Source organism: Lissotriton helveticus, chromosome 9 (assembly GCF_964261635.1).
Source record: "Lissotriton helveticus chromosome 9, aLisHel1.1, whole genome shotgun sequence".
NCBI classification, from domain to species: Eukaryota; Metazoa; Chordata; class Amphibia; order Caudata; family Salamandridae; genus Lissotriton; species Lissotriton helveticus.
Window position 1 is genome coordinate 1048970200 of NC_136070.1, and position 27096 is coordinate 1048997295.

Here is a 27096-nt window from a genome sequence, read left to right on the forward strand (position 1 = left end):
CTCTGCATGCATCGTCTATAACACCATCACTAACACCTGATATTATCTTCCCCTAATCCAGACTGTTTTAAATTAGAGCTAAAATTGTCAAACTCCATCCTTGACTTCTCACAGCCCTGCCCATTTCCCATCGCTGACCTTACTCTATTCTTAACTGTATGATGCCTTCTTTTACACTCTCTCTCGTACTTCATTCTAACCAGCCCCCAAACTAAAACTACTTAACCCACCTCTGAGACAGGAATATGGATAAAAAGTGCTTACATGTTATCCCTATAAGAAATGTAAATCCACTGATAGGATAATAAATGAGTAAGATGGTGTGTGTGCCTTTATTTCTGAATTCACAAATATGTGCTTACAATTGTGTGTAATTCAATGTCGTTCATTTTTCCCCATTGGTCCAGGAAGTTAATATATGAAGTAGGCAATGACCAGCTTGATGGATATGGAGTTGCACAAAGATGTAACACACAGTAGCCGTTTGTCATCTGTCCTTAAACAAAAAGAGAAATGCCACTGATGCCTAACACTGCACCACACCAACCGACAAAAGGCCATGGCTGCTACTTCTGCGACAGACGCAGCCAGAACTTGGATCCAAACCAAATACAAGCCAAGCTCATGAGGAAGGTTCTCAGGAAGTGGAACAGTGTTCAAGCTTGCCTGGGGGTCTAGCACTCTAAACAGCTAAAACTAGAAAAATAATTATTCTAAGATGCTATCAGGTTAATATTTTACCTTATTTTAAATGTTCATTGTTGGTATTGTTTTTGGGATGTTAAAGGTTTTGGATGTGCGGTTGTAGTGGTTGTAAAATGTAAAAATGTAAATGTGGGATACTTGTAAAGCGCACTGTTACTCCACCCGAGTGTCCTGGCGCTGTAGACTGCTGGGGAACCCGTCCTGGTTTTCCCTGTGAGATGCTCCCTTTCTGGGTATCTCCAGGGTGAAACCAGGCACCCCCGGCATCTGTGGGGGGCCGTTGTAGAGATGAGGCAAGCTTAATGCCCAGAGTTACCGAGTGTGTTCCCTGGTTAGAGTAGGCACTGAGGCAAGAATTATCGAGTCCGTTGACCCTGGTCCAAGACCCTGCCGCGTCGGGAATTGAACCCTGGTCCCGGGCCGTTCTCTGCTTACAGGTCTGCCGCCTCTAACCAGTGAGCCACACCTCTCTGTCATGACAGTTCACACTTTTCTCCTTCCTAAAACTCTTTCACAATTGGTGTGTTTCCACTACGAGTGTTAGCTGCATCCTGGCGCCAATTGATCTCTAATGCCACCAACAGGTACACATGGACAAGATGCCACAGTTTATTAACACTAATTCCTCCTCTCCGTTTGCAATGTTGCTTTAGCACATTAGATGGGTATTAAGTATCTGTGTCCTGCTCCTGTGAGTAGATGCAAGACAATAACACTGCACTCTTTGGACACGTGACTTTACAAGGTTTTTGTTACAATTTCTTAAATTTGGTGTTTCATACATGGTCTTGAATCACTCTCTGGGTTAGCAATGTACCACACTGTCACCAACTCAGGTTCATTGACTGCTATCACTTGGTCTTCTGTGTAGTGGGCTGTTCTTGGGTGTTCAGGCCACCCTCTGTAGCGAGTAAAGCTTTGTTGTTTATTGACAGTTTTTCTTTAGTGTGCCTCTGCATGTCATGTCAGCTCTTTTTATATCCTCGACTGTGATACTTGTAAAGGATATCATCCCGGAAGGAAAACTGCTAGACTGTGGAAAATTGGAATGGCAAAAACTGCCTTCCTGAATCATTCCTACTTTCTAAAATTGTATTTTTTGCGTCACCACACAGTGCTATTTATCATTATGTGATACAAATGTTGTGATACACAATTTACTTAGCATCTGTACAGCACATGTGATCGCTGAAGAACAAAACAAGGTACAAATTGGCATTGCACAATGATACTTCAAAACACAGAGCTGCAGATTTGTGTGCAGTGGTGCATTTTGCAAACCTCAGTAAACTTTGGTCTTGATCTGTAATTGCAAGCAGGTGATCCAGAATGTTCTGGGACATCTTCCTTACCAGTAATCCTCAGATGGACCTTTTTTCTCCGACTGAGAAGTAATGTGAGTTAACATTGATATCAATCAAATTAAATTGAGGTCATATAGGAATTATTTAGTTTATGTAGTTGTTTTGCATTGGAGAAAATATATGCTGTATGATCTTTGCATACAGAGCTAGAGACAGGGATTTAGTGTAAGGTGAAGATGACTTTTCTTGTGGAGAGGGAACACGTTTATTGTGCTGCATGATGTGTGGAGTGTCTGGGTTGTGCCAGCAGATCTAAACACCTACCTAGCATTGTGACCACCATGGGCTATCTGGCTAATCTAAGTTGCAAAATTGCCAGACACAGGATGTTGGTTGTAGCCATGATGATAGCTTTGTTGCAAATGCGCCTACAAATTTAGGAGTGATCTTTGGTATACCTACTTAATTCTGTATGTTTGCTAGCATGTCTATTTTTGTATCTTAAAGTCTTTGAAAGTGTGGATTTGGCACTATATGTCTAAGTAGAGGGATGTTCATGATGTGACTCAGTAGTAGTAATATAGATATGGTGGAAAAAACATTTATGCTCACCGTGATCTCTGCAATGATCAGCATGTTGGTTTTCCTTATGAGCATCATTGTCATATTGGTGATGTGCTGCCTCCTGAAGGTGAATCGGTGAAGAGGTCCAGATTTACTAATAAGCAGGTGCAGCCAGTTGCATTTTTCCGACACATGCTTCTTTTTGATGGAGCTTGGGCCCACTGAAACCTTTATCTCCAGATCGACGACCTTTATAGCAGCATGAGAGGAAACAGGAGAAAACTATCACTTGTTAATATCTCTTTACAGTGTAACCAACATGGCCACACATTAACCCGCAAGACAACTTAATCTGAGTTTAGTAGGGTTTCATTATAAATTTAGTAAGAAATTAATATAGTCCAATCTCAACTTGATCATATAGAAATAAAGACTGACCAAGATAAGTCCAAATCTCGTCAAGAGATTTGCCCTGTATTTTACAATGTAGACAACTAACTACCTCTATGAGGATGATAAAGATGATCAGGAAAAAGAGTTGAGTATTAAGTTGCATCAGGTAATTTTCTGATGTAAACATGAGCAAGCTTTCTCTTCTAACACTAACACTATCTTAAAAGGGGCAACCCTAAGCTAAGAAACCTATGGTAAAGTTGAAATCAGAAAGGGGTCAGCTGTCGGAGTCTTCAGTAGAAGGCACTTTAACAGTGGGCAGGTAGCATGAAGCCACACAATGAGAAGGATAAATCTGCTCTCCATTAAATCCTAAAATGACTCTCCTGTGCCTCACTATGTTCAGCATAAACGATCAGTTGCATTCAGGGTAGATAATCCCACACAATCCTTGCTAGTGAATTGCCATGGCTCTGGCACAATGGGATACTTCTGCTACCTTTCACACATCGATAAGTTGCAACTGTATTCATCCTTGGTCATTCCCCTCTTCTCCCATGTAAACTCACCTACTTGCTCATTACCACACTTCTCCTGGCTAACTAAGTCTTCTCATACCTTGCTGTCTAATGAAAACAAAACATTTCCATGCTAACTAATGTGGTCTTTTCCAAACCTGCAGTGGAAACAAAATGCATTCTGCATTGAAGGTTAAATACATTACATGTTAGATTTAAACATGAGCATGAACTATACTGTTTCTTGAGGCCCACTATAGTCAACTCTAACAGTGCACTGGGTTACAGAATACTGCATATTTATACACACACAACAAATGCAGCTTCTTAATACATGTATAAATTACAAAGATGTCATTCTAAATGCACCTGCATGAAAAAAATTCTTGTTAACCATACAAATTGTAAACGTTTGTTTGCACATTCACATTCAAATTAATTAACCTCACAATGGGACACATTTTGTTAACTTCTCCTGTCACCTTAATATAAAAATGTTACATAGACTTTTATTTATCATGTTCTGTACACAAACTTTATATGGAGTACTTTAAATGTGCAAAACTCCACTCTCATTAGTAACATTAATCACTCAAAATATATTTGAGTGCTTACTACTAATGATTATGATGCACTGCCACGGTATTCAAATGGGATCAAGATTACACTTCTCCATTCTCATCTTGCCATGGTGCCTCCCTTCACTCCAAAGACAGTGCCTCCCTTCACTCCAAAGACAGTGATTATGTTGGCAAACTTATGTCATACTTCCTACTTACCTGCTGCACTAAGGGTGTGTGAAGGCAGATGAAGGAGTTGACCATTGTGATCAATTAAATAGGCAGTGGAAGTTAGGTTCAAACCACAATGGGGGGGTAAAAAAATATACACATAACAAATACACATAATACACATAACATATAAACATACATATATGTATATATACCCATAACACATACACATGATATGCATAGAAAATACACAGTAATATACACATTAAAATAAATACACACGGTAAATAATTACTTACCTTACACTACAACTAATTAATTACCTTACACTGCCTACCGCTCCACGTTCTGCAGCACCTCCTCCAAGCACGAAGCCCACAGGAAACTCTCTCATCCAATCAAGACAATGTTCTAAAGCGATAGGATTGGCAGGAGTGGCTGTCTCCATGCTCTAAAAGCTACTGGAGGACTGTGCCTGCTCTCCAACCCAGCTGTCTAAGACAGTCGGGTTGGAGAGGTTTGTACTGCACTTGTCAGTTTGGCCATAGCAAGGTAGCCCGCCAAACCAACATGTCAAATGCAAACTTAAGTGAGCACTCCTTACTGCTGCCAATCATTGGCAGCAGTGATGCACTGGTCCCGCTCTGCCCGCGCACCCCGTTTGCTGGCAGAAAGTGCCAGGAGTAAAATGGTAATAAAATCATTGTATTACCATTTCATTTTTGACACTTTCTGCCCATCAGTATGGGGGGGCAACGCCTCTCTGCTCCCACGGAGGAATCGCCAGTTAGATTGGATCTTTATTTCTGCTTCACAGACTCAGGGGGAGATTTACTAAGATTTTGCGCTGTGTTTGCATCACAAAAGTGATGCAAATGGGCGCAAAATCTTTTTTTCCCAATGTGCTTTCCAGCGCTAAACTTGTTTAATACTGGAAATAATTGAAAAGTAATGCAAAGAATTGCGTTACTTTGTGCCATGGGTTTGTTCCCACGCAACCACCCAAGGTTTCTCGCGCTACCCAATTTACTAAATAAGATAGATTGGGTTTAGCATGAGAAAACTGCACCATTTTCAAATAGGCGCAAGGATGGAGAAATGCTCCAATTTATCCTTTATTTTCCAACCTTGCATGTGTGCTGCACTTCACAGCACACATACAAAGTGGGAAAATGGTTAAAGTGAGTCTCTGCATAGTATTTTGTACTGAAGGGTTCCTTCCAGTACAAAACCTATGCTAGACTCATGGAGACACCATGGCGCAAAGGTGTCTCCCTGTTGCTCGGTAGCTAATTTATGCTGATTTAAGCTCCCTCCTCTCTCCTTTTCACGTAGCGCAGTACAGCATTTGCGGCTGCTGCCGTGCACTACGTGAAAAAATAGTAAAATTGCCCCTCTAACTCTGCCTCTTGCTAATTAACGAGTCACTCACAATGTGCGTAGGTAGAGCAAGAGGGCAAGGCTTGGCCAAGTGCAGCTACTTATGTGTTTGGTTGTATGATTGCTTTCAGGTGTGATTGGTGAGGTTCAACCTCATCCAATGGTAAGGTTTGCTTCCTAGAATCTATGATTGCCATTATTACGAAAGTAAATAAAGGCAAACAACATCTCATTTAATCAGAAGGGGCCACATAAGTCTCTTCATTTATAAAATGAAGTGCACAGTTTTCATGAAGAAAGTGAATTCGAAATTTTACACCTGCGCTTTAGCCTTGCATTCATATAACATTACACTCACAACATTTTAAACGTGAATGACGCCCGACAGGTCTTATTCAGAATGCAATTCGCAGATATAAGTTTAACTTAAAAGTGCAAAACGTTTTTTGTAATTTCCTCAAGTCAGTTTCATGCTCGTAAGAGGATTCTCACAGACTAGTTTTCTATGTGAATAATTCTCCTACTGTAGATGGAAAATGGGAGTTCCATGGGAAGAAGAAATACCCTGGAAGTTTCCAAACACCTCCCCAAGCTTAGACATTTGCAGTATTCAACACACCTTTCCTCCCTGTAAATGGAAGTAAACAAACTCATGTAAAGTTCTAGGATATTTCCAGGTTGGTAAAAGGAAGGAAACACAGTCCCACCCCAAAACTGGTGGGTGTATTAAGAAAGGAGTATCGCCACGGGGAAGAATATGATACAGTGTTAACACTTGCAGTGTGTGGTTTTTTTAAGCATTCGTGTTTTCGTAGTCCTCAACCATTTCCCCCTTGAACACGTTTCAAGGAATAACATGAAAAGTTATGATTTTTAGACTGGGGGACTTTTGCCCCTGCTCAATTTTACAAACCTGCGGGTGCCGCTTTCCAACTGTTTTTAAGAGTAGTGTCCAATATATGTTCTATAACTTTCATCATTTCGAGGCTGCAGGGTAGCAAAAGAGAAAAAGATTTGAGTCGAACATTTTAATCTTTATAGGCAGTATGAGCTTGGTTCCTAATCTGATTTGCTCAGTTTGAAACCCAGTACACATATTAAACAAAGCTTACCACATGCCCGATTTTTTGATAGGTTCAGTAAAGCCATGAACAGGAGCATGGTACAGATAGGGTCAAGGCAGAGATAGCGTAAAAGCAATTTTAAAGCTTAAGCAGCACAGTGCCAATAACCTTGGACAATACTGTTATTTAGTCTTCAGCCCTGCAAACCTTCCTTTCACGAAAAATCCAATTTCATTAACACAATTTAATCATTTTTTGCTTGGAGGCAAAGAAAGGAAGGGTAGCACGTTTTTCTTAATGGTTAAATGCTAGCATTCAGTCTGTGCATCCCTGGTCGCTCTTCTAGTGTAGAATAATACATCAATTAACAATAACATTTCGGTAGAGAGATTGGGTAATTGATTTATCACTTATTTTCTTTAACTAACCTCAAACCCCAACAAGCATTTGCCATGTAATAGGTCTCGCATTTGTAATCGTTAGAGCTATTGGAGTTGTAAATGTATATGTTTTTATTTTTGCATACTCGTTTTTCTTTGGTGCAATCCTCTGCGCTAGGAGAAAAATATGTGAAGTACACTTTGAAAGCACTAGATATAAAAAAAAAAGCTTCATGGGTTCTCGGGTTCCTTCAGCTGGAAAGTGTGTGTGTGGGGGGGGGGGGTTGATGTAGAAACAGAGGAAAGCAAGAGGAGCTGGGCAGTGGGTTTTAAAAGAACAGCAAGCTGGTGGGTTTTAAAAATAACAGAAATAGGTATGGGGTGGGGTGAAGTAGAGGGCATACAAATTATTTTCTTTAAAAAGAGTTCCTACAGGAGTCTGCAGGAGAAAGAAACTAGCCACTGGTGGCAGTACTTGTCCCAGGCAGCCACGACAGGTAGTAGGTGTAACTGCAGTGTGGTGACGTGCATTTGGTGATGCAGTGCACACAAAGAAATTCGTTTTATTTTTTTATATGTTTACTTTCCTGTTAAAGTCCGTAATCCATACATTACTACCCCCCACCCTGCCCCTCCCCATCCCCACCTCACCACCCTGCAGTTACACCTACTACCGGCCGTAGCTGATCCCAGGCCAGGCTCCATTCAGGACAAAGACTCAAAGACCTGGAGTGGGACAAACGAGAGGAAGAGGCGGTGACCAATAGCAATCAAGGAAAGGAGAGTGAGAAGGGACCAAGCCAATGGTAAGTAAAGGTAAGTAATGGGCGGGAGCTAAGTCCCTTAAGATTTTTTTTTAAATGCAAGATATTTTGAAAGCACAGTGCAAGCGCTGTGCGTGCAAAACCTAAAAACAAGGCATCCAGCCTTTTCCATCTGTGCACTCAGGATCTTGAATAGTGACCCATTATCCCTACTGGCTGCCCCTGGACTGCTGCAGATTAGGAAAGAGTTGGAGACATATCTCTTTAAAGTACACTGCATCACAATGCATTGACAATCCAGCAACCTTCTACCTCTCCTATGACTCATTAACAGTATGCTTGCCTTTGTATCTTTACAGTGGCTAGGTTTGGGCTATACAAGTATCATGTACAACATATATTTTGATTTACTGCGAAAAATCGTGATGGAAATATTAAAATCTAAGTAATGTTTAACTACATTTCATGATCAAAGAACTGATATACACTGAATTTCAGAGTCTAAAGGTCATTGCACATTATTTCAAACAATGCTTTGTAGGAGCAAACAGTCAGAATATCGAGTTTTTATTGTCGACTTGCACTAATATTGAGTGCAAAATATCGGGATACAAAAATATCAACTGTCAGAATATCGTGGTAACGATTCAGAAAAGGGGGTGGTGATGAACAGATTGTCTGAATTAAGCAGACCACTCTTACCCAGTCCAAAGATCAGGGCTTGATCTATCACCGTTATTTAGCTCACTGCCCCATCCCAGCTCAGAACCTGGCTATATGCAAATTAGTCTGTCCCTGGCAGAATATCGTGGCAAAGCATATCGAGTCTAAGGTAAGTAATATTGTCTTTAACAATATCAAAGTCATTAATATCGTCTAAAAAACATATCGAAGTCATTAATATAATTAGCAAAAATATAGTTGTTAAAAATATAGCTTTTTTAGTTAGTGTTATTTATTTTAGTTTGTATTTTAAATGTATGTATTACAATTTTTTGTCTAAGTATTTCATTTGTTTTTTAATCTATGTATTACATTTTTAGATGTTAATGATTTTATTTTAAGTAAATTTAGCGTTTTAGTTCGGCAGTGGGTTTTAGGTTTACAGGGAAATATCGTGGGAAGTAATTTAATTATATTAAATCTATTAATAATGTTTAGAAGTTATTAATTTTATTTTAATTCAATTTTGCATTTTAATTCCAGAGCAGGTTGTGGGTTTATCGGGGAATAGGGTGGGAAGTAATTTAATTATAATTAATTAATATATATAATAATTAATATTTATGTATTTAATATTTGTTATTGTTAACATTGGTAATTAATTTATTATTACTTATTTATTAATTTAGTTGGTTAATTTTTATTAATTAAGTGGTAATTATGTTATTGTGCATTTTTTTAGGGGCTGGTTGTGGGTTGATAGGGGAGTAGGGTGGGAAGTAATTTAATTATAAATAATCATTTTTATGTATTATTAATTAATATTTATGTATTCAATATTTGAATTGTTAATTGTGGTAATTACTGTATTATTAATGACTTAATAATTGGTTGTTAATTAATATTAATTGATTGGTAATCATGTTAATTGTGTCATTTTTAGGACCGGGTTTTCGATTAATAGGGGAGTAGAGAGGTAGTAATTTATTTAGAATTAATACATTAATATCTGTTATTATTTAATATTTATGTGTTTAATATGTTGTTTTTTAATTGTGCTAATTAATTTATTATTAATTATTTATTAATTGGTTGTTCATTATTACTAAACAATTGGTAATTATGTTAATTGTGTCTTTTTTTAGGAGTGTGTTGTGGGTTGATAGGGGAGTTGGGTGGGAAGTAATTTAATTTTAATACATTTTTAAATAGTTTTAATAAAATATTTATTTAATGTTACTTTATAATGTTAATTTTGTGAATTACTTCATTATTAATTGTTTTTATTTTCCTTGTTAATTGTTATAAATTAATTAAATCATTGTTAAATAATTATGTGAATTGTGTAATGTTTACAACATTGGTTGTGTCATTTATAGGGGAATATGGTGGGAGGTAAACTATTTATAATGAATTAATTATTTGTTAATTCATGCTAATTAATTATTAAATATTACATATGCTAATTGTGGAATCATTGTGATGTGTGAGTTGTGGGGTTTATAGTTGTAAATGTTGGAAAGAAATATTTTTTTTAATAATTTATGATGTGTTGTTAATTACTATTAATTTATTAATGTAAAATGGGTTATGGAAATTGTGTAAATATTTGTAGGTGTGTGTTCTGGTGTTTTTTGGGGTGGAGGGTGGAAATTATCTAGTTTTTTGGTAATTGTTTTGTTTTTATTTTGTTTGGGGATTTAAGTTCAATAGCTGTAATCTTAGGTTTTGTCCCCTCTGCTATCCAACACTTGCCCTACTGTTGCACTCATTGGAGTGGGAATAGCAATGCATTTCCCACTGCTATCCAACACTTTCCCTACTGTTGCACTTGCTCGAGTGGGAATAGAACTGTTTATCCCTCCGCTATCCAACACTCTCCCAACTGTTGCACTTGTTGCAGTGGGAATAGTAAATTATTCCCATCCGCTATTTAACACTTTCCCTACTGTTGCACTCACTGGAGTGGGAATTGTAATTTGTATGTCTCCGCTATCCAACACTTTCCCTACTGTTTGACTTGCTGGAGTGTGAATAGTAATTATTTCCCCTTCATGCTCCAACACTTTCCCAACTGTTGCACTTGCTGGAGTGGGAATAGTAAATGATTCCCCTCCGCTATCCAACACTTTCCCTACTGTTGCACTTGCTGGAGTGGGAATAGTAAATTATTCCCCTCCACTATCCAACACTTTCCCTACTGTTGCGCTTACTGGAGTGGGAATAGTAGTTTTTATTCCTCCGCTATCCAACATTTTCTCTACTGGTGCGCTCGCTGGAGGGTGAATAGTAAATAATTTCCCTCTGCTATCCAACACTTTCCCTACTGTTGCACTCACTGGAGTGGGAATAGTAATTTGTATGTCCCTGCTTTCCAACACTTTCCCTACTGTTGCACTTGCTGGCCTGGGAATAGTAATTATTTCCCCTTCGCTATCCAACACTTTCCATACTGTTGCACTAACTGGAGTGGGAATAGTGTCATGCCTCAAGCCCCTTCCCTGTGCGCTGTCCCTTTAAATGGTGCACTACTTAAGACTCCTTGACCCATGGAGCGACGCTTCACGTTCTTGCGTCTAGCTCCGTCGGGTCCGGCTGTTGCCTGACTTCCTGTGCCTGACTTCCGTTCCTGTTTACTAGTGTGCTGTTTGTTCGTGAGAGTCCGCGGCGTTGTGGCTTCATTCCGAGCCTCCGTGGTCTCTCTCTCTGTTTATGAGCTAGCGCGGTGTTTCTGCGCCTGTTCCTTGTGACACGACTTGTGTCACTTTCAGTTGCCTTAATTCCTCCCCATTCTTTTGGTTCTCCCGCCCGGCGGCCGGGTTTTACTCCGCCATCCGGCGGGATTCCTCTCCTTCCTTAAGCCCTCGTTTGGTGCTCCGCTTGTCAGCCGGGCTTGCTCTCCGCTGACAAGCCGGGCTAAGCCTTCTTTCTTCATTTATTTCCACACCGGGGTGCTCCGCTGGCCAGCCGGGTCTCCTCTCCGCTGGCGGCCGGGTTTTCCTCTGTGCATTAGTTAGTTAGGGTTCTCATTTCATTATTTTATTTCTATGCCCTGCCCGTCCCTACTCCCGGCATTCTTTGGGGTATTTACACTTGTGGAGTATCCAGTATTTGGACTTGGTATCTTGCGTGGACCAGTGTGGATCGGGCTACAGCTGCACGTCCCAGAATCACGGTAACAGCGCATTATTGCGCTGCACATATGTATTGGTATCAAAAGACTGTGTTGTAGTGTGTAACTTCCTGTTTTGTATATTATAGATGTTTCTCCAGCTAGCACGAATATTGGCAACAGAGTTGTTGAAGCCTCTCACACCTTTGGGGGGTTCCTCTTGGATGTTAAGACAGAAATCAGAGTGAGCAGCATAAGTTTAGTAGCTTGTTTTACCAGCAACATAGAGACACTTGACTTATGTATATTTTGCCTCCTCCACTGCAGCTCCAGATATATTTCTTACCAGAGGTTCTTCCATTCAGGGACAATAACACACATCATTCTAGGTATGAAAGGATATTAAGTATAATTGTGAATGTGATTGTCCCATTCCGTCTCAAGAATATTACTCCTTTGCATTGCAGTTTACCTTGTTGCCAAGCCCCCAAGAAGGCTGAAACATCCAGTCTGAAGACCATCATCACACAATTGTTACCCCCACCTTTCCTTGTTTTGTGTCCCTGTTTTCCCCTGTTCCGCCTCTTGTGCTCTAGTGTTCGATAGAGTCGGAAGGCTGCAGGGGAAGGCTGTGGATTATACTTCGGATTCCTGACGCTCCTGCGGAAACGACTTGTATCCTTTACAAATAGTACATTATTCCCCTCTGCTATCCAACACTTTCCCTACTGTTACACTCGCAGTAGTGGGAATAGTAATTTTTACCCCTCTGCTATCCAACACTTTCCCTTACTTGCTGAAGTGGGAATAGTAATGTATTCACCTCCGCTATCCAACACTTTCACTACTGTTGGCAGTTAATGTAGTGTAAAAGGTAGCTTTAAAAATGTATTAATATTTTAATAATGTAATTTATAATCTATATATGTTGTAATTTTTTTATGTAACATGTATATATATATATATATATATATATATATATATATATATTTATAATTTTTAATATATTTCTAAAATTTTATAAGTTATTAAAATTGTTATTTCTTGATTATTATTAAGTCAATATATGTATTACATGTTATATATGCATGTTTAATTTAGTATTACATTACATTTATTACTTATAATTGTTAAAATTTTCTAATAATTCTAAATATTTCTTTAAGTTATATGTATTATTTAATTTAGTTTACATTATTTTTTATACATGTTAAACAGCGATGTTTTTAACTTTGATATTTTTAACAACTATATTTTTTTGGGATATTTTAGTGCTTACCATTATGTAGATAGGATGTCGATATTTTTGACATCAGTATTTATGTCCCGATATTTTGGGAACACAATATAGATGTATACCCATGTAGTGCTTCAGGTGTTAAGGTAAGAGTGAATGGACATGGGTAATGTTCACTACTATGTTGGAGGAAGAGTTGGAAAATAAGAAGGGGCAGGGGGAGGGTTATAGAAATTCACAAACTCATAATTACATTGAAGCTCTACCACACTCACAAACAGATATAATAAAAAAATATAATGGAGTGTGCATAAAAGGTGAAAGCAATTACTGAAACCACCAGGAGCTATGGGGCGGAACGGGCAGACAGATAAAAGGCAACCGGGAATGGAATACATAGTACCTGCATCAGCGGAGGGGCACTAATCAAGTAAAATTAATCTGTAATTGAGCGGTGCTTATCAGTTATAAACGGAAATTACATTTTGGTTGCCTGAACCAATTCAGAAGCAGGAAAGAGGAATGACGCTGGAGCCAGCCTATGGTAAGTAGCAGCGGAATCACTGTCCTTTTAGTAATTACAACTTGTCTTGCTGACAGCGCATGCATGCTGATGCTCAACCTAAAAACGTGAAATGGCTTTCAACATGTTTACCAGCCAGCCTCAAGGGCCTTATGCACGGTGACTCTTCTAGGGCTTTGCTTTTAGTGGGTTTACTTTTCTTGGAATAGTGACGAAAAGTAAAACTGCATTCTGAGTAGCAAAACATTGGGCAATAAAGTCAAGAGATCCTTTCTGTGATTTTTCAAGGGGTCCACTTTCAGAAAGGTATAACTGTTCTATCTTTCAGTTGGCCATGAGCAACAAAGAGCTACCTCCCCAGAAGAAAGAGTTTACTTCTCTAAAGACTAGTTTGCTGAAGGTAATATGCAACAATGAATTACTTAGACAGTGTCCAAGGAAAAGGGGATTTAACGTGTATGTCATGGCCAAATTGGAGGACAATATGCAACTGGTGGCTTAGCAAATGGAGGACAGAGAAGCCAATTTAACCACCAGGGCAGGTGTCATTCATCCCTGACTAGCAACGATGCACATGAATGAGGTACTAATAGGCATTAGTTAGCGTAAAAAAAACACTGAATAACCCTTTTTGGAATCTCTGCCCTTCCAAAAACACATTGTCTGTTGAATTGAACCACAATGTCCTTGTCCTTCCAGTGCTGATGGCCTGCAATTTGGGGATGGTGTTAGAGCTTAAGGTAGCATTTCACCACACCTTTATCTGGTCCCTAGATTTGCCAAGGCAATACCAACTATACAGGAGAGTTGGCAAAAACACAGAGGTTTAATAAGTCAGAATAACATGTTCATACTTATCTTGCAGAGAGTTAGAAGTCGGCAGTCCCCCTTATGCTTAGAATCAGACCATAAGTGCACACTATGCCGGCATTACTAATAGTAATGATGCTCAAGGGTGATTCCCTTTATACTCCCAGCTTTATCCAAGTTGGATGAGCCCCCAGATAGACTTAAGTGTCACAGACAATGTTCTTATAATTTGCTCATATGTTGAACACATTTTTGTTTCAATGTGTGTCATTGGGACAAACCACAGGATCGCAATATAAGACAAAGTTAAGAAATTTACCATACCAGTACATAATCATAAAATAGAGCTATTGGTGCACACCATCACATTTTAACATAGATCAGTATGTTAAAGAATGAAAAGTTGAAGTTCACAACTGCTCAGTTTGACTGTCTACCAAACTGATGCTGCAAATGAGGTGAAGTCCCGGCTCCCTCCTTCCACGTTTCCAGTGACCCTTTAAAGCATAGCAGGGAGGAGTGGCATTACGGATTTATCGGGCCGGAAGCAAGGAGCTTGGGTACATTTTGGATTGCACCGTGGACATATTGAGTGGGGTCAGTGATTGGAGAACGTGATAAGCATTTGGTTCATGAGGACAGCTTCCATTACTGTGGAGCAAATGGAATAGACTACGGATTGCTGAATTAAGATGATTGATTAGAGTGAAGTAAGAATAAGATGTAGTTGAGTAGCAGAACTGGTCAATATGAAGGATTTTTTGGAGCAGAGAGATAATTTTTTGGGATTGGAATAGATAATGTTCACTTATTGAGAAAGTCGGGCAGCAAAATTAGCGATTATCCAGGATTACTTGGAACTGAGAGACTATCTTGGGGTTGGAGAGATTGATCACTGACCAAAGGAAGGTTTTACACGGGGGACCCAGCATTTTCACTACTAAAAGAAGGATTCCATGACAAACACTATACTATGGATTTGATTTAGCAGGAGCCCTGATGATGTCCCGGAAGGGGTCGAAATGCGTCGGCTGTTAACTGTATTAAATTTACAAAGAGTTGGCTGACTTTGACAAATTATCAAATAAAGAAAACAAACCACACATCATTCGATTGGAGGATTTCCTTTGAGATTTACTGTCTATATATACACTTCAAATATGAGCTAAATAATTTGTTGCAAATACTTTTACGCTCCTTCTGTATTTTGTGTTCTTTGAGTGCTTAGTGGGTATTTATTTTATTTATTTATTTATTTTGGAATTTATAGAGCGCACGGCTACCCCCGAGGGGGTGTCCCGGCGCTAACAACCAATGAGCCCAGAGACAAAAAAGAGAGCAGAAAATCAAGAGGAGAACAACCAAGTCTTTAGTTTGCGGCGAAAGATGGGTTCCGTGGGGACAAATCTTAGCTCCAAGGGGAGATTGTTCCACAGTCTGGCTGCAGCTACTCCAAAACCTCTACCGCCTACTCTAGATAGGCGGAAGCGCGGAACAACCAGAAGACGCAAACTATTAGAGCGTAAGGATCTCACCGAATGCGAAAGAGCAAGCCTCTTTTTCAGATAGCCTGGGCCGAGGTTGTTCAAAGTTCGGAAAGCAAGTATCAGTATCTTAAAGTGGATACGTTTAATGATAGGGAGCCAGTGCAGTTGTTTACGATAGGATGCTACGGATTGACGGTAAGGAATATTACCAATCAATCTAGCCGCGGCATTCTGCACGATTTGTAGACATTCAATCTGATACAGAGGGGCACCTACGTAGAGACTGTTGGCATAGTCTAAGTGAGACGTAATTAAAGATTGAACCACAGTTCTACGAGCATTCAAAGGGAGGAATGGCAGAATTTTTTTAATCATACCCAGTTTCGCAAAACAAGCAGATGTAGTTTTGTTAATGTGAGGAGCACAGGAGAGGGTATTGTCGAACTGGAAACCCAGATTGCGAACTGTAATGGCTGGAATCGGGGGGGGATCAAGGACCGTTGGCCACCACAGGCTAGAGGGAATGGACGTTTTCTGATTAAAAAACATTACCTCTGTTTTATCCGTATTTAGCCTGAGGTGGTTAGTGGTCATCCAGTTGCAGATGTTGTTAAGACACTGACGAAAGTTGGCAAACGAGGTGTCAGAGTGATCCCTAAAAGAAAACACCAGCTGAGTATCATCAGCGTAGGAGATCACTCTGACTCCCCAAGATTCTACCACCTTGGCCAGGGGGGCAAGATACACATTAAATAACAAAGGGCTCAAGGCCGAACCCTGGGGGACACCACAGAGAAGGGGTTTCCCAGCTGATGTAAAAGGTCTCAAAAAGACCCTCTGAGAACGATCCTTCAAAAAGGAGCTGATCCATGCCAACACAGTACCTCCTATGCCCACCTGGCTCAGGCGATCTAGTAAGATCGTATGGGAAACCGTATCAAAGGCGGCGGATAGGTCGAGGAGGACCAACATGGCCTCCTCGCCCCTATCCACACACTCTCTGACAGTTTCGGAGACTTCAAGCAGAGCCGTCTCCGTACTGAAGCCTGCTCTAAATCCCGACTGAGAATCATGGAGGAGCATATTAGTCTCCAGAAATTCAGCCAGCTGCAGTTGAACTGCTTTCTCCAGGATGACTGACTGAGGGAGGAGGGAAATGGGCCGATAGTTTGAAAAAAGGCCAGGATCTGAATTCGCCTTTTTAAGGATCGGGACCAGCATGGCCTCCTTCCAGATAGAGGGGAACTGGCCCGAACCAAGAGAGCAATTCCAGATATCAAGGAGAGGCTCAATCAATATAGGGGCTAGAATGCCCATCATTGTAGCCGGAATCAGGTCAAGGGGGGAACCAGATTTGCATTGGGTAATTAATCTCTGAGAAGACTCAATAGTCATCTCCTTGAAAGATTCAAGGAGAGGATTGTCCCCGTCAGTCTCACTAGGGGCTGATGAAATTCCCACTACGGGGAAGGAGGACCTGATGGTCACGATCTTCTCCTGAAAGTATTCCGAGAGACCATTACATAGTGTCTGGCTAGCCAGGATCTGGGAAGATAAGGCAGCAGGATGCGAGAAATCCTTTACAATTTTAAAAAGGGATTTGGAGGAGTTCTTAGATTTCTCAATTTGAAGAGAGAAAAAGTCTCTCATAGTCGACCGCTTTAAGGAAAGGAATTTTCTCAAAGCGGCTTTGTAAATGGATTTGGCCTCAGGATCGTAGTTTTTACGCCATAGACGTTCAAGTGTTTTACAACGGCTCTTCTCCTCCCTAAGAGTCGATGAGAACCAGGGAGAGGAAGGACGAGATCTAGCAGACGTGATAGATTGAAGGGGCGCAATAGCATCTATGGCGCTCAGCAAGGTAGCATTAATCTTAGACACCCTTTCATCAACAGTGTTACAGGACGAGGGTTCATCGCCATAGAGCAAAAGAGGACCCAGAGTGGCACAGGTAACTTTGTGCCATTTTCTCCCATACTCCTTATTGAGTGCGATAGGCGAAGGCGCCAAGGTAAGGGTAAGATCAAAGGGCAAGAGAAAATGGTCCGACCAGATAAGCGGAAGGGGAGGGTGAAGCATAATGTCCAGGTGCCTTGAAAAAATTAAATCCAAAGTATGGCCGGCTTTATGCGTAGGGCCCTGAACTAGTTGAGATAAATTTAGGCCCTTCAAAGTATCCAAAAATTGGGTGGCCGGGGAACATAGTGGATCATCCACATGTAAATTAAAATCACCAAGCACAATAAAATTCGAGTGTTTAAGGGACAGGTCGGCAATCAAATGTACCAGCGACAAAAGGGAACCAGACGAGGCAGTAGGTGGATTATATACCAGAATCCCGGCTAGAATGACGGCCGCGGAATCTGCCAAAGTGAAGTGCATGGCTTCAATTTTTCCAATATTTCCAAGTTTAGTAGTTGTCACATTGAGATGGGCCTTGGCTATAATAGCAATACCCCCACCCATTTGGCCACCTTCACGATGACAACCTTTGAAGAGGTAGCCCGGAGGCGTGGCCAAAAGAATATCAGGGTTCGAGGAGTCCTTCAGCCACGTCTCAGTGAGAAACAGTACATCCCAAGCGTCTGAAGTGAGGGATGACCAAATCTCACCAGCATGGCGTGGCAGTGAACGGCAATTAAGTAACACAATTTTAAGCGGAGACGCTCGAATCTGCCGCTTATTTATATTACTATGCTGAGAAACATGTTTTCTAGCTGGTAGCAATCTAAATGTACATAGCGGGCATTCAAACGAGGAATCCTCTAATTGACTCGGGCAGCATGAAGGGGTCAGAGTACACACCCTCGGGCGCAGTTGTAATAATGCTGTTTTAGAGCAAGTAACGCTAGGAGCCCCTGAAAGACGGGCAGGGGGACCGGCACTAGGCGCGGGCCAGGCGCGGACGGGCGCAGACGGGCTTGCCTTAGGCGCGCCTTCGGCGCGCCATCGGCGCGCCCGCTGCGCCCGCCCGCTGCGCGGACGGGAAGTCCAGTTATTTATATACATAGGGAGGGTGGGAGGCGGCCAGAACTGGACCGCTACCCTGCCTGTCCCAAGATGGCGTCTGTCCCTCTCCGTGCCGGCGTCAGCGTCAAGATCGGCTGATCCGGTGGGGAGAGGCGTGCAGGAACCCTCCGGCGATGTAAGTCTCGCCTTTAGTAAATGCACCGATGTGGTACTTAAAATCGTGCCATTAAGATATATACAGTTTTTAAAAAACAATAGAACCAACAGAGTGCTAGGCGCAAGTAGAGGAAAGAGAATAGCGCCCCCGGCTTTCCGCCTCAGGGGATGAGCAAAATTAGTCATCATTAGTATGGGATGATGAGCCACTAAGAAGTTGAGCGTCATTGCAGTAATATTTATATGTTGAAATTAAGACTAGATAGCTTGCCAGTGCACACAATGGTTGACCCTCATCGTCTTGTCTAGATTATTTGAGGAGAGGGAAAGGGTTATTGTGTGCCTTGGCCCACAGCCTTGTCTTTATCTTTGCCCTCTAATCAAAATTTGTTGGAGAGTTAGATGGCGGGTGAGTCAGAGGTTGTAAATTAGGGCACTGCAATGTTGACAGCATCTGGCTTACACTCATTTTTGCAGCCCGCTGCCGCTATTTTGACTTCAATAAAGTAGTCAGCATTCTAGTGTCCTAAATAATTTGCATCGCACCCCTTATGAGATGCTGAGAATGACTAATACAAAGAAAATGCATGTACTACTGGCCTTACATCGAATTCAGTGATATTGGTGTGAAGTAGAACAAGAGAATATGTTTACTTGTCTATGTTACTTGAGCCCTTTGGAGCGGCCAACACCCTCCGCAGAATATTTTAACCATGAGTAGAGGGCAATAACACTTAACTATTTTATCAAAGAACACTTTATTACATATGGCAAGCAAAGACATTTTAAAAGGGCATGGACAAACATGTACACTTTCATAATTCATACCCTGAATTCCTGGTTTGCTCATGGGATGGCCGATTGCTTCCTCACTGAGCCTGCATGCTAGCTGAGGTTGCCAGAGCTGTGCACTTTTGAGAAGCTAGTTTTTAAAAAAAACAATGGCAACTTACACAATCCGCAATATTTCCCCATCCCAGTAAAACACACATGCATATGTTATATTAATAGATAGGAGGTCCAGGAGCACAGCGTGTTCAGTTTTTTAAACTTTAGAGGGTTAGAACACTAAGCAGGAGAAGGTACAGAGAAAACAAACCCAGAGCAAATACTTACTCTATAGGTTGCTCTGGATCACAGTAGTCGCTCATGTTTATCGGCTGGAGGGAGAATGACGAGCTGCTGCTTCCGGAAGCCTGGACAAATCCAACATGGGAAACAGGAAGAGGGAGGGGTAAAAGTACAGCAAGTACAAGGATTTAAAGGAGCAGGCACATTTGAAAAGCACCTAATGTAAATAATAATTAAAAATTTGCAAACATTCGTGACAAGAATTTTCAATTCTATTAAGGACACGGAGGCGAGGATTATGCTTTCTCTATTTCTTTACTAACAAACAGCAGCCAATAGAAATGTAGTAAAGAAAAAATAAACTACAACTCCCATGAGCCCTTAGGCAACCATAGAGAGTACATACTATATAAACCACCATAGAGGACAACACTTCCTCTTTCTTTGTCCAGGAATCATAAACAGTCAAAAGTCATTGAAGAAAGTACCGCTGACCATCCAGAAGGAAAAGTCCGAAGGTAACCACCAAAGGAGCCAACAGGAAACAGGCAACAATCCAAAAGCACAGAAGTCGCATCAGGAAATACAGCAAATCCAGCATCCAAGGGAACGGAAACAGTGCAGGAGACCATGACGAAGGATCACTTCTGGTCCGAGCCTGAAAGAAAAACAAAGCCGTAATACACAACCCCAAAAACCCTGGAAAGGGAGCATCACAGAGGGTGGGGAAAAAAGTCAATGCAAGAAACATTGCAGATCATAGCAAAGCAACAATGCAATATAAACAATGCAGTAGAATACAAATGGGTGGGATAATCCTCGCCTCCGTGTCCTTAATAGAATTGAAAATTCTTGTCACGAATGTTTGCAAATTTTTAATTCTATGGCAGGACAGGAGGCTTAGATTATGCTTGTTCAAAGCTTGTCCACCACAACAGAGGCAATATCCACAATAGGTTTGAAATAATACGTCTTAAACACAGTATCAGAAGACCAATCAGCCGTCTTCACAATGTCTTGCAAACTTACACCAACATGAAAAGCCTTAGAGGCCATGGCACCTCTCGCGGAATGAGCTCCAAAAATGGAGACATCAATTCCCGCCTTGGACATAAGCCAGCGTATCCAACGAGCCAGAGTAGCTGGCGCCACAGGCTTAAAAGGCTTTTGCAAAGCAATCAACAACTGTCCAGACAAATCCTGACGAAAAGGAGCAGTACTCACCTCATAAGCTTTTATGCAGCGGACTACGCACAACTGTGGATGGCGAGGAAATGCTGGATAAGTGACAGTAGACAGATTAGCCTTTGTACGTTTGGAAACCGTAAAAGTAACGCCTTCAGGGGAACAAGAACGACCCGCGAGATCTAATGCGCGGACATCCGAAACACGCTTACAGGACACCAAGCATAAAAGCATTGCCAATTTCGCAGACAATTGCTTACGAGACAGAGAAGCGTTGGGAGGCCAAGCTTCCAGAAAACGCAACACAATGGAGACATCCCAAAGTGCAACATACTTCGGACATGGCGGTTTAGCCATCCGGACTCCACGAAGCAATGCAGAGATGAGACGATGTTCCCCAAGAGGCTTCCCGTCGACCAGATCATGGCCCGCAGAGAGAGCGGAACGAAAAGAATTGACAGTTCTGTAAGCAGAACCAGAAGAAGCGATGGAAGCAAGAAAATTAACAACTAGAGAGACATCTGCTGAAGCGGGATCCAGATCTCGTTCAGAACACCAATCACACCACCGACGCCAAGCTGACGCATAACGCTTGCGCGTGTTGGGGGCCCAAGCTTCATTGATAAATCTCTCAGCGTCTCCAGATAAGCCAGGGACTTTCCAACGTTCCCCGAGAGACGCCACGCCACTAGACGAAGCTGGCCCGACAGAATTAGAGGATGTGGATGGAGCAGAGGATCCAACAGTAGGTTCCACTTCGTTGGAAGCAGGAACGGAGTCGAGCAACTCATTTCCAGAAGATCCGGAAACCACGCTTGAGCCCTCCAAAGAGGAGTGATCAGAATGATTTCCGACAGAAACTGTTTCGTCCTGGCCAAGACTCGCGGGATCATCGCGAACGGGGGAAAAGCATAGCAAAGCTGAGGAGGCCAAGTCTGGAGAAAGGCATCCGTGGCAAGAGCCTCCGGATCCGGACGCCAGCTGTAAAACTTGGGTAGTTGAGCATTGAGGCGAGAAGCGAAGAGATCGATCCAAGGTCGACCCCAAAGGCGAGACAGGAGGCGAAAGACCCGTGGGTGAAGGCGCCAGTCGCTGAAGTCCAGCAGATGGCGAGAGTTCCAGTCGGCCACCTGATTCTGACGACCCGGGAGATACTCTGCAATAAGAGTGATCTTCCTCTGAAGGCAGAAATGCCAGAAATCCTTCGCAATCTCTGCTAACAATCTCGACCGTGTCCCCCCCAGTTTGTTCACATACCTCACCGCTGAGATGTTGTCCATGCGGAGCAAAATGCAACAGCTGGTGGCCTGTGGAGCAAGGCTGCGGATCGCAAAAGATCCCGCCAAAAGTTCCAGGCAATTGATGTGAAGGGCCAATTCGTCCTGAGACCAACGGCCCCCCGTCGCCAAGTCTCCGCAACGGGCTCCCCAGCCCCATAGACTCGCATCCGACTCCAGCACTAAGTCCGGAGTGGAGCCGAACAGGGCTTTCCCGTTCCAGGCTTCCATGTGATGGAGCCACCACAACATCTCCGACTTCGCGTCCTGTGACAGAGGAACAAGGTCGGAATAACGAAGACCCTTCTGCAAGTGACGGATCTTGAGACGCTGCAGGGCCCGATAATGCAAGGGACCCGGAAAGATTGCCTGAATGGAAGAGGCCAACAGTCCGACAATCCGAGCGATCGACCGCAATGATACGTTCGGAGCAGACAACAGTGACCTCAATTCCCTCTTGATAGACCTGACCTTCTGGGCAGGCAAGAGAAGTTGGCAAGAGATCGAGTCCACAAGAAAACCCAGAAACTCTATCGACTGAGTGGGTTGTAAGTGAGATTTCTGAGGATGCACTAGAAATCCTAGAGATTGAAGTAGATCGATTGTCCATGATAAATGGGAACGAAGTTGCAGCGGGCACTGAGCCATCAAAAGAATGTCGTCCAGATACACGATGAGGCGCACCCCCCGTGCCCGCAGTGATTCCATGACAGGTCTGAGGAGCTTCGTGAAGCACCATGGGGCGGACGAGAGGCCGAACGGGAGAACCGTGTACTCGAACCACTCCCCCGACCACTGGAACTGCAGAAAGCGGCGATGAGGCGGAAATATGGGAACGGACAGGTAAGCGTCCTTCAAATCCAGGCGAACCATCCAGTCGCCTTTGCGAAGAAGATCCCGGAGAAGATGGATGCCCTCCATCTTGAAGTGGCGATAGACCACTCCGTTGTTGAATTCCTTGAGATTGAGCACAAGGCGAGATCCTCCCCCTTTCTTCTCCACTAGAAACACGTTGCTGACAAACCCTTGAGGATGTAAGGTCGTGCGCACAATGGCCCCTTTGAGAAGAAGAGAATCGATTTCCGCGGAAATCACCTCCCGATCTCGTTGGGAAAAAACAAGGGGAAAAGGGACGAGACCCTGAAGGGGCGGGTGATAAAACTCGATGTGGTACCCTTGAACTGTTTGCAAGATCCATGCATCGTTTGAGATCGTGCGCCAATTCTCTAGAAAAAATTGCACCCTGCCCCCCAGAACAACAGTGTCGTAAGGAATCAAGCTCACCTGCTGAGGAGAAATCTTGTCGACCTCCTTGGTTGCCACCGTAACCTCCTTTGTGGCCTTGACCACGACCTTTACGGGAGGGGTAGAAGGTCGCCTTAGATCCAGAATAGGAAGACTGTTGCTGATGACGCTGTCCACCTCCACCCTGGTGGGACTGCTGGCCACGCTGCTGACCAGAACCTCGGCCGAACGAACGTCCCCCTGAACGTCCGGCCCTGGCAAAAACCGGGCGGAACGCCCTGCGCAAAGAAGACTGCGCCTTGTCAAGGCCACTAAAGGTTGCAACAAACTGTGTCAACTCCTTCAAAAATGGCTGGCCAAACAAGAGACCCTGAGCCAAGGGGCCTGACTCAGACGTCGCCAGTTCAGACAACCGGGGATCCATTTTCAATAAGATGGAACGTCTACGTTCGGTGGACAGGGCACAGTTTGCGTTGCCCAAGAAACAGATAGCCCGTTGGGCCCATCCAATAAGTTCATCAGGGTCGATGCCAGATGCCGACCCCTGTGCCTGATAACCCAAATCCAGGATCTTCGTTAGGGGGCCAAGAAGATCAAGAAGCTTATCCTGACACAGGCGCCAAGAGCGATCAATCCCTTTCTTTGGATCCTTTGTGAACTTTTTGAGATATGTCAAAATCGTTGGATCTACCTCCGGGGTGTCAGCTAATTTATCCTCCAAGTCAGGACGAGGGCACTCGGACCGTAACCGAGAGCGCACCTCCTGATCAAAGGAGTCACGGATATGAGACTGTATGTAATCCGCAACTTCTGGAGCAGGGGACCAAATCTTGGAATTTGGATGAATGATATCAGTTGGCTCAAAAGTCAGGACCGGTGGATGGGAAGAGGCGTCAACAAAATGTTCTTTGCGTGCCTTTTTAGCAGGGGGAACACCAGAAGGACCAGAAGAGGAAGAGGAGGAAGCGTCCTCCGTGTCTGGGGAAGGAGGACGGGGTCTTTTAGAGACAGTAGGGGCAGACAAGGACTTAGCTAATTTCATAAAGTCTGACTTATGGGGGTTTCTAGGCGATTTAGAGGAGTGCTTGGTTGAAGAAGAGGGAATCCAGCCCTGTTGCTGGGCGTAATCCGACAAATGGCGCTTCAAAGGCCCTATTGCGTGGACCAGTGCAGTATTGACTGAGTGACGAACCCCCTGGTCAAGGGCATCGACCAGGTCGTACTCAAAGGACTCATCAGGTTCCTCATCATAATAGTATGCATCAGCGTCCTCATACTCAGTCATGGTGAGAGAAAAATGGAAAAAACCACTGTAAATATATGAAGGTATATATAGAAGGACACCAAGAAGCCCACAAAACAAACACCAAACAGGGCCAAGGCGGTAACCAAGCGACCCAGTCAGGGGGGGGGTGACAGCCCCAAGCAAGCCTCACAGGCAGAGCACGAACTCGCCCCAAGATAGCCAAAAATCAAAGTGGAGGGACAGGCTTGCAAAGATAGCCACCCTAGGCAACGCCTCTATAAGTTATACAGCCCAAATCCCAGTCTCGAGGGAAAAAGGCGTCTGAGGGGCTCTCCGGCAGGCAGTGGGCTGAGGCACAAGAAGCAACGCCGCCTCCGAGCGTGTCTGGGCTCCGTGACACACACGGAACATAAACAAGGCCAACGTGCATGCGCGGAGGCGAGCCTGTCACTCCGGAAGAAGAGCGACGCGCGACACCAGTGCGCGAGCTCTTGAGCCCCGGTCCCGCTCCACAAAAGAAGACACACGGGCACAAGGCGCCCGCAGTACAAGAGAGGCGTCACGCGCTCTCAAAGTAAAGAAAATACAAACTCACCAAACGGCGAGAAACGAGCCCCAGCACCATACGGGAAAGCGGCAGTAATGAGAGCGAGCAGCTGAAAAGCGGCACACAGCGCGTATGTAAGCGCACAAGTCACAATACAATAAATGCAAGCAAGTAAAGATACAAAATGCAATAATAAAGATAAATGGACTTAACTGGCTGCGAAGCAGCAAAGAAAGAGGAAGTGTTGTCCTCTATGGTGGTTTATATAGTATGTACTCTCTATGGTTGCCTAAGGGCTCATGGGAGTTGTAGTTTATTTTTTCTTTACTACATTTCTATTGGCTGCTGTTTGTTAGTAAAGAAATAGAGAAAGCATAATCTAAGCCTCCTGTCCTGCCATAGAATTAAAGAACATCGCACGAACCGCGTATTTGTGAAGTGTGTGCCACTAATTGCATTGAAGCGCGGCCACACTCACAAACAGATATCATTAAAAAAAAATACAAAAATACAATGGAGCGTGTAAAGCAATTTCTGAAACCGATGGGTGAAAACAAGTGATGGGGTAGAAGGGGCAGACAACGGGTAACGGAATACATAGTGCTTGCATCAGTGGAGGGACACTAATCAAGAAAATGTATCTGAACTTGAGCAGTGCTCTTCACCTATAAAAGGAAATTACATTTTGTGTGCCCGAACCAATTAGGAAGCAGGGAAGATGAGCGATGCTGGAGCCAACCTATGGTAAGTAGCAGACGGTAGCAGGCAGGATCACAGTCCTTTTAGTAATTACAACATGTCTTGCAAACAGCGCATGCGAGCTGATGCGCGACCTAAAAATATGGTGTTATTTATGTTGGCCTTAACATGGAACACATCACAAACATCCATGGGCTTCAAAATACCTTTACCTAATGCTTTCTGTTTCCGACTATGTTAGCATTTAAGTCCAGGAAAATACCCCCGAGGACTAAGCATTGTTAAATGCAAGTAACTGTGTTAATTCCCTGATCAGAGGCTGACAGCTTTACTTTAGAAACACTGCAAATGACAAAATGGTTCTGTCGAATCTTTATCTTAATCAGATGAGGAGAAGTGTAATCGTGATCAACTCCTAGAAGCCCGCAGGTCTTACAAAAAACACCTTATAAATAAAAAGACAGCTTTCTTCCGCTCGGCTCTAGACAATGCGAACAAATCGACCCAAAGAACTTTTCAATATCATCAGGAACCAAACCTCAAAACCTTTGATATCCTCAACACTAGCATCCAAAGAGCGCTGCAACAACTTCGCCAACTTTTTTAATGAGAAAATTGAGAAGATAGATCTCTCGCTTGGCTCAAAGCTCTCCCCCTCCATCGCGAACTTAGCGTCTAATAACCAGGAGAGTGATGCCTTGATGCCCACAAAATACTGGTCCTCCTTCATCCCCATCCAGGAAGAAGAGATAGGTCAATTAATCTCCAATGCTAAATCCTCATCACACACCCTCGATCAGTTTCCCACGCACCTGCTCAAAGACCTGAAGCTTGTCCTAGCCCCAGTGTGGTGCAAGATCATTAACAGCTCTCTGAGCTCTGGAAGCGTTCCAGACTGCCTCAAAGTAGGCCAAGTGACTCCTCCGTTGAAAAAGCAGGGGCTAGACACTGAGGACCTGAACAACTTCAGACCTGTCTCGAATCTACCCCTCCTTTCCAAAATCCTGGAAAGATGTGTACTCCCTCAGCTGACCCAACACCTCGACAAGATCAATCTCCTTGACC

General features: G+C 43.0%; 1 protein-coding gene and 1 long non-coding RNA gene across 2 annotated transcripts in view; both read right to left on the bottom strand.

The window, feature by feature from the left end:
- The window catches only part of LOC144783130 (uncharacterized), a 303707-nt gene that overhangs the window by 138250 nt on the left and 138361 nt on the right, over positions 1-27096 (bottom strand). Inside the window, exons 3-4 of the long non-coding RNA XR_013601418.1 lie at positions 6509-6582; positions 2622-2822 (exon numbers count right to left, since the gene is read on the bottom strand). This is a non-coding gene — a long non-coding RNA (uncharacterized LOC144783130). The remainder of the gene's footprint in view (positions 1-2621; positions 2823-6508; positions 6583-27096) is intronic.
- On the bottom strand, positions 20474-24824 carry LOC144782573 (uncharacterized). The gene is made up of 2 exons (XM_078661950.1): positions 23579-24824; positions 20474-20490 (listed from the first exon to the last, which is right to left on the bottom strand). Exons 1-2 carry the CDS (start codon positions 24822-24824, stop codon positions 20474-20476), a joined length of 1263 nt encoding a protein of 420 aa, XP_078518076.1.

Excerpts from the sequence above, each read along its gene's own strand:
- LOC144782573 (XM_078661950.1), bottom strand. The coding sequence starts at position 24,824 with ATGACTGAGTATGAGGACGCTGATGCATACTATTATGATGAGGAACCT.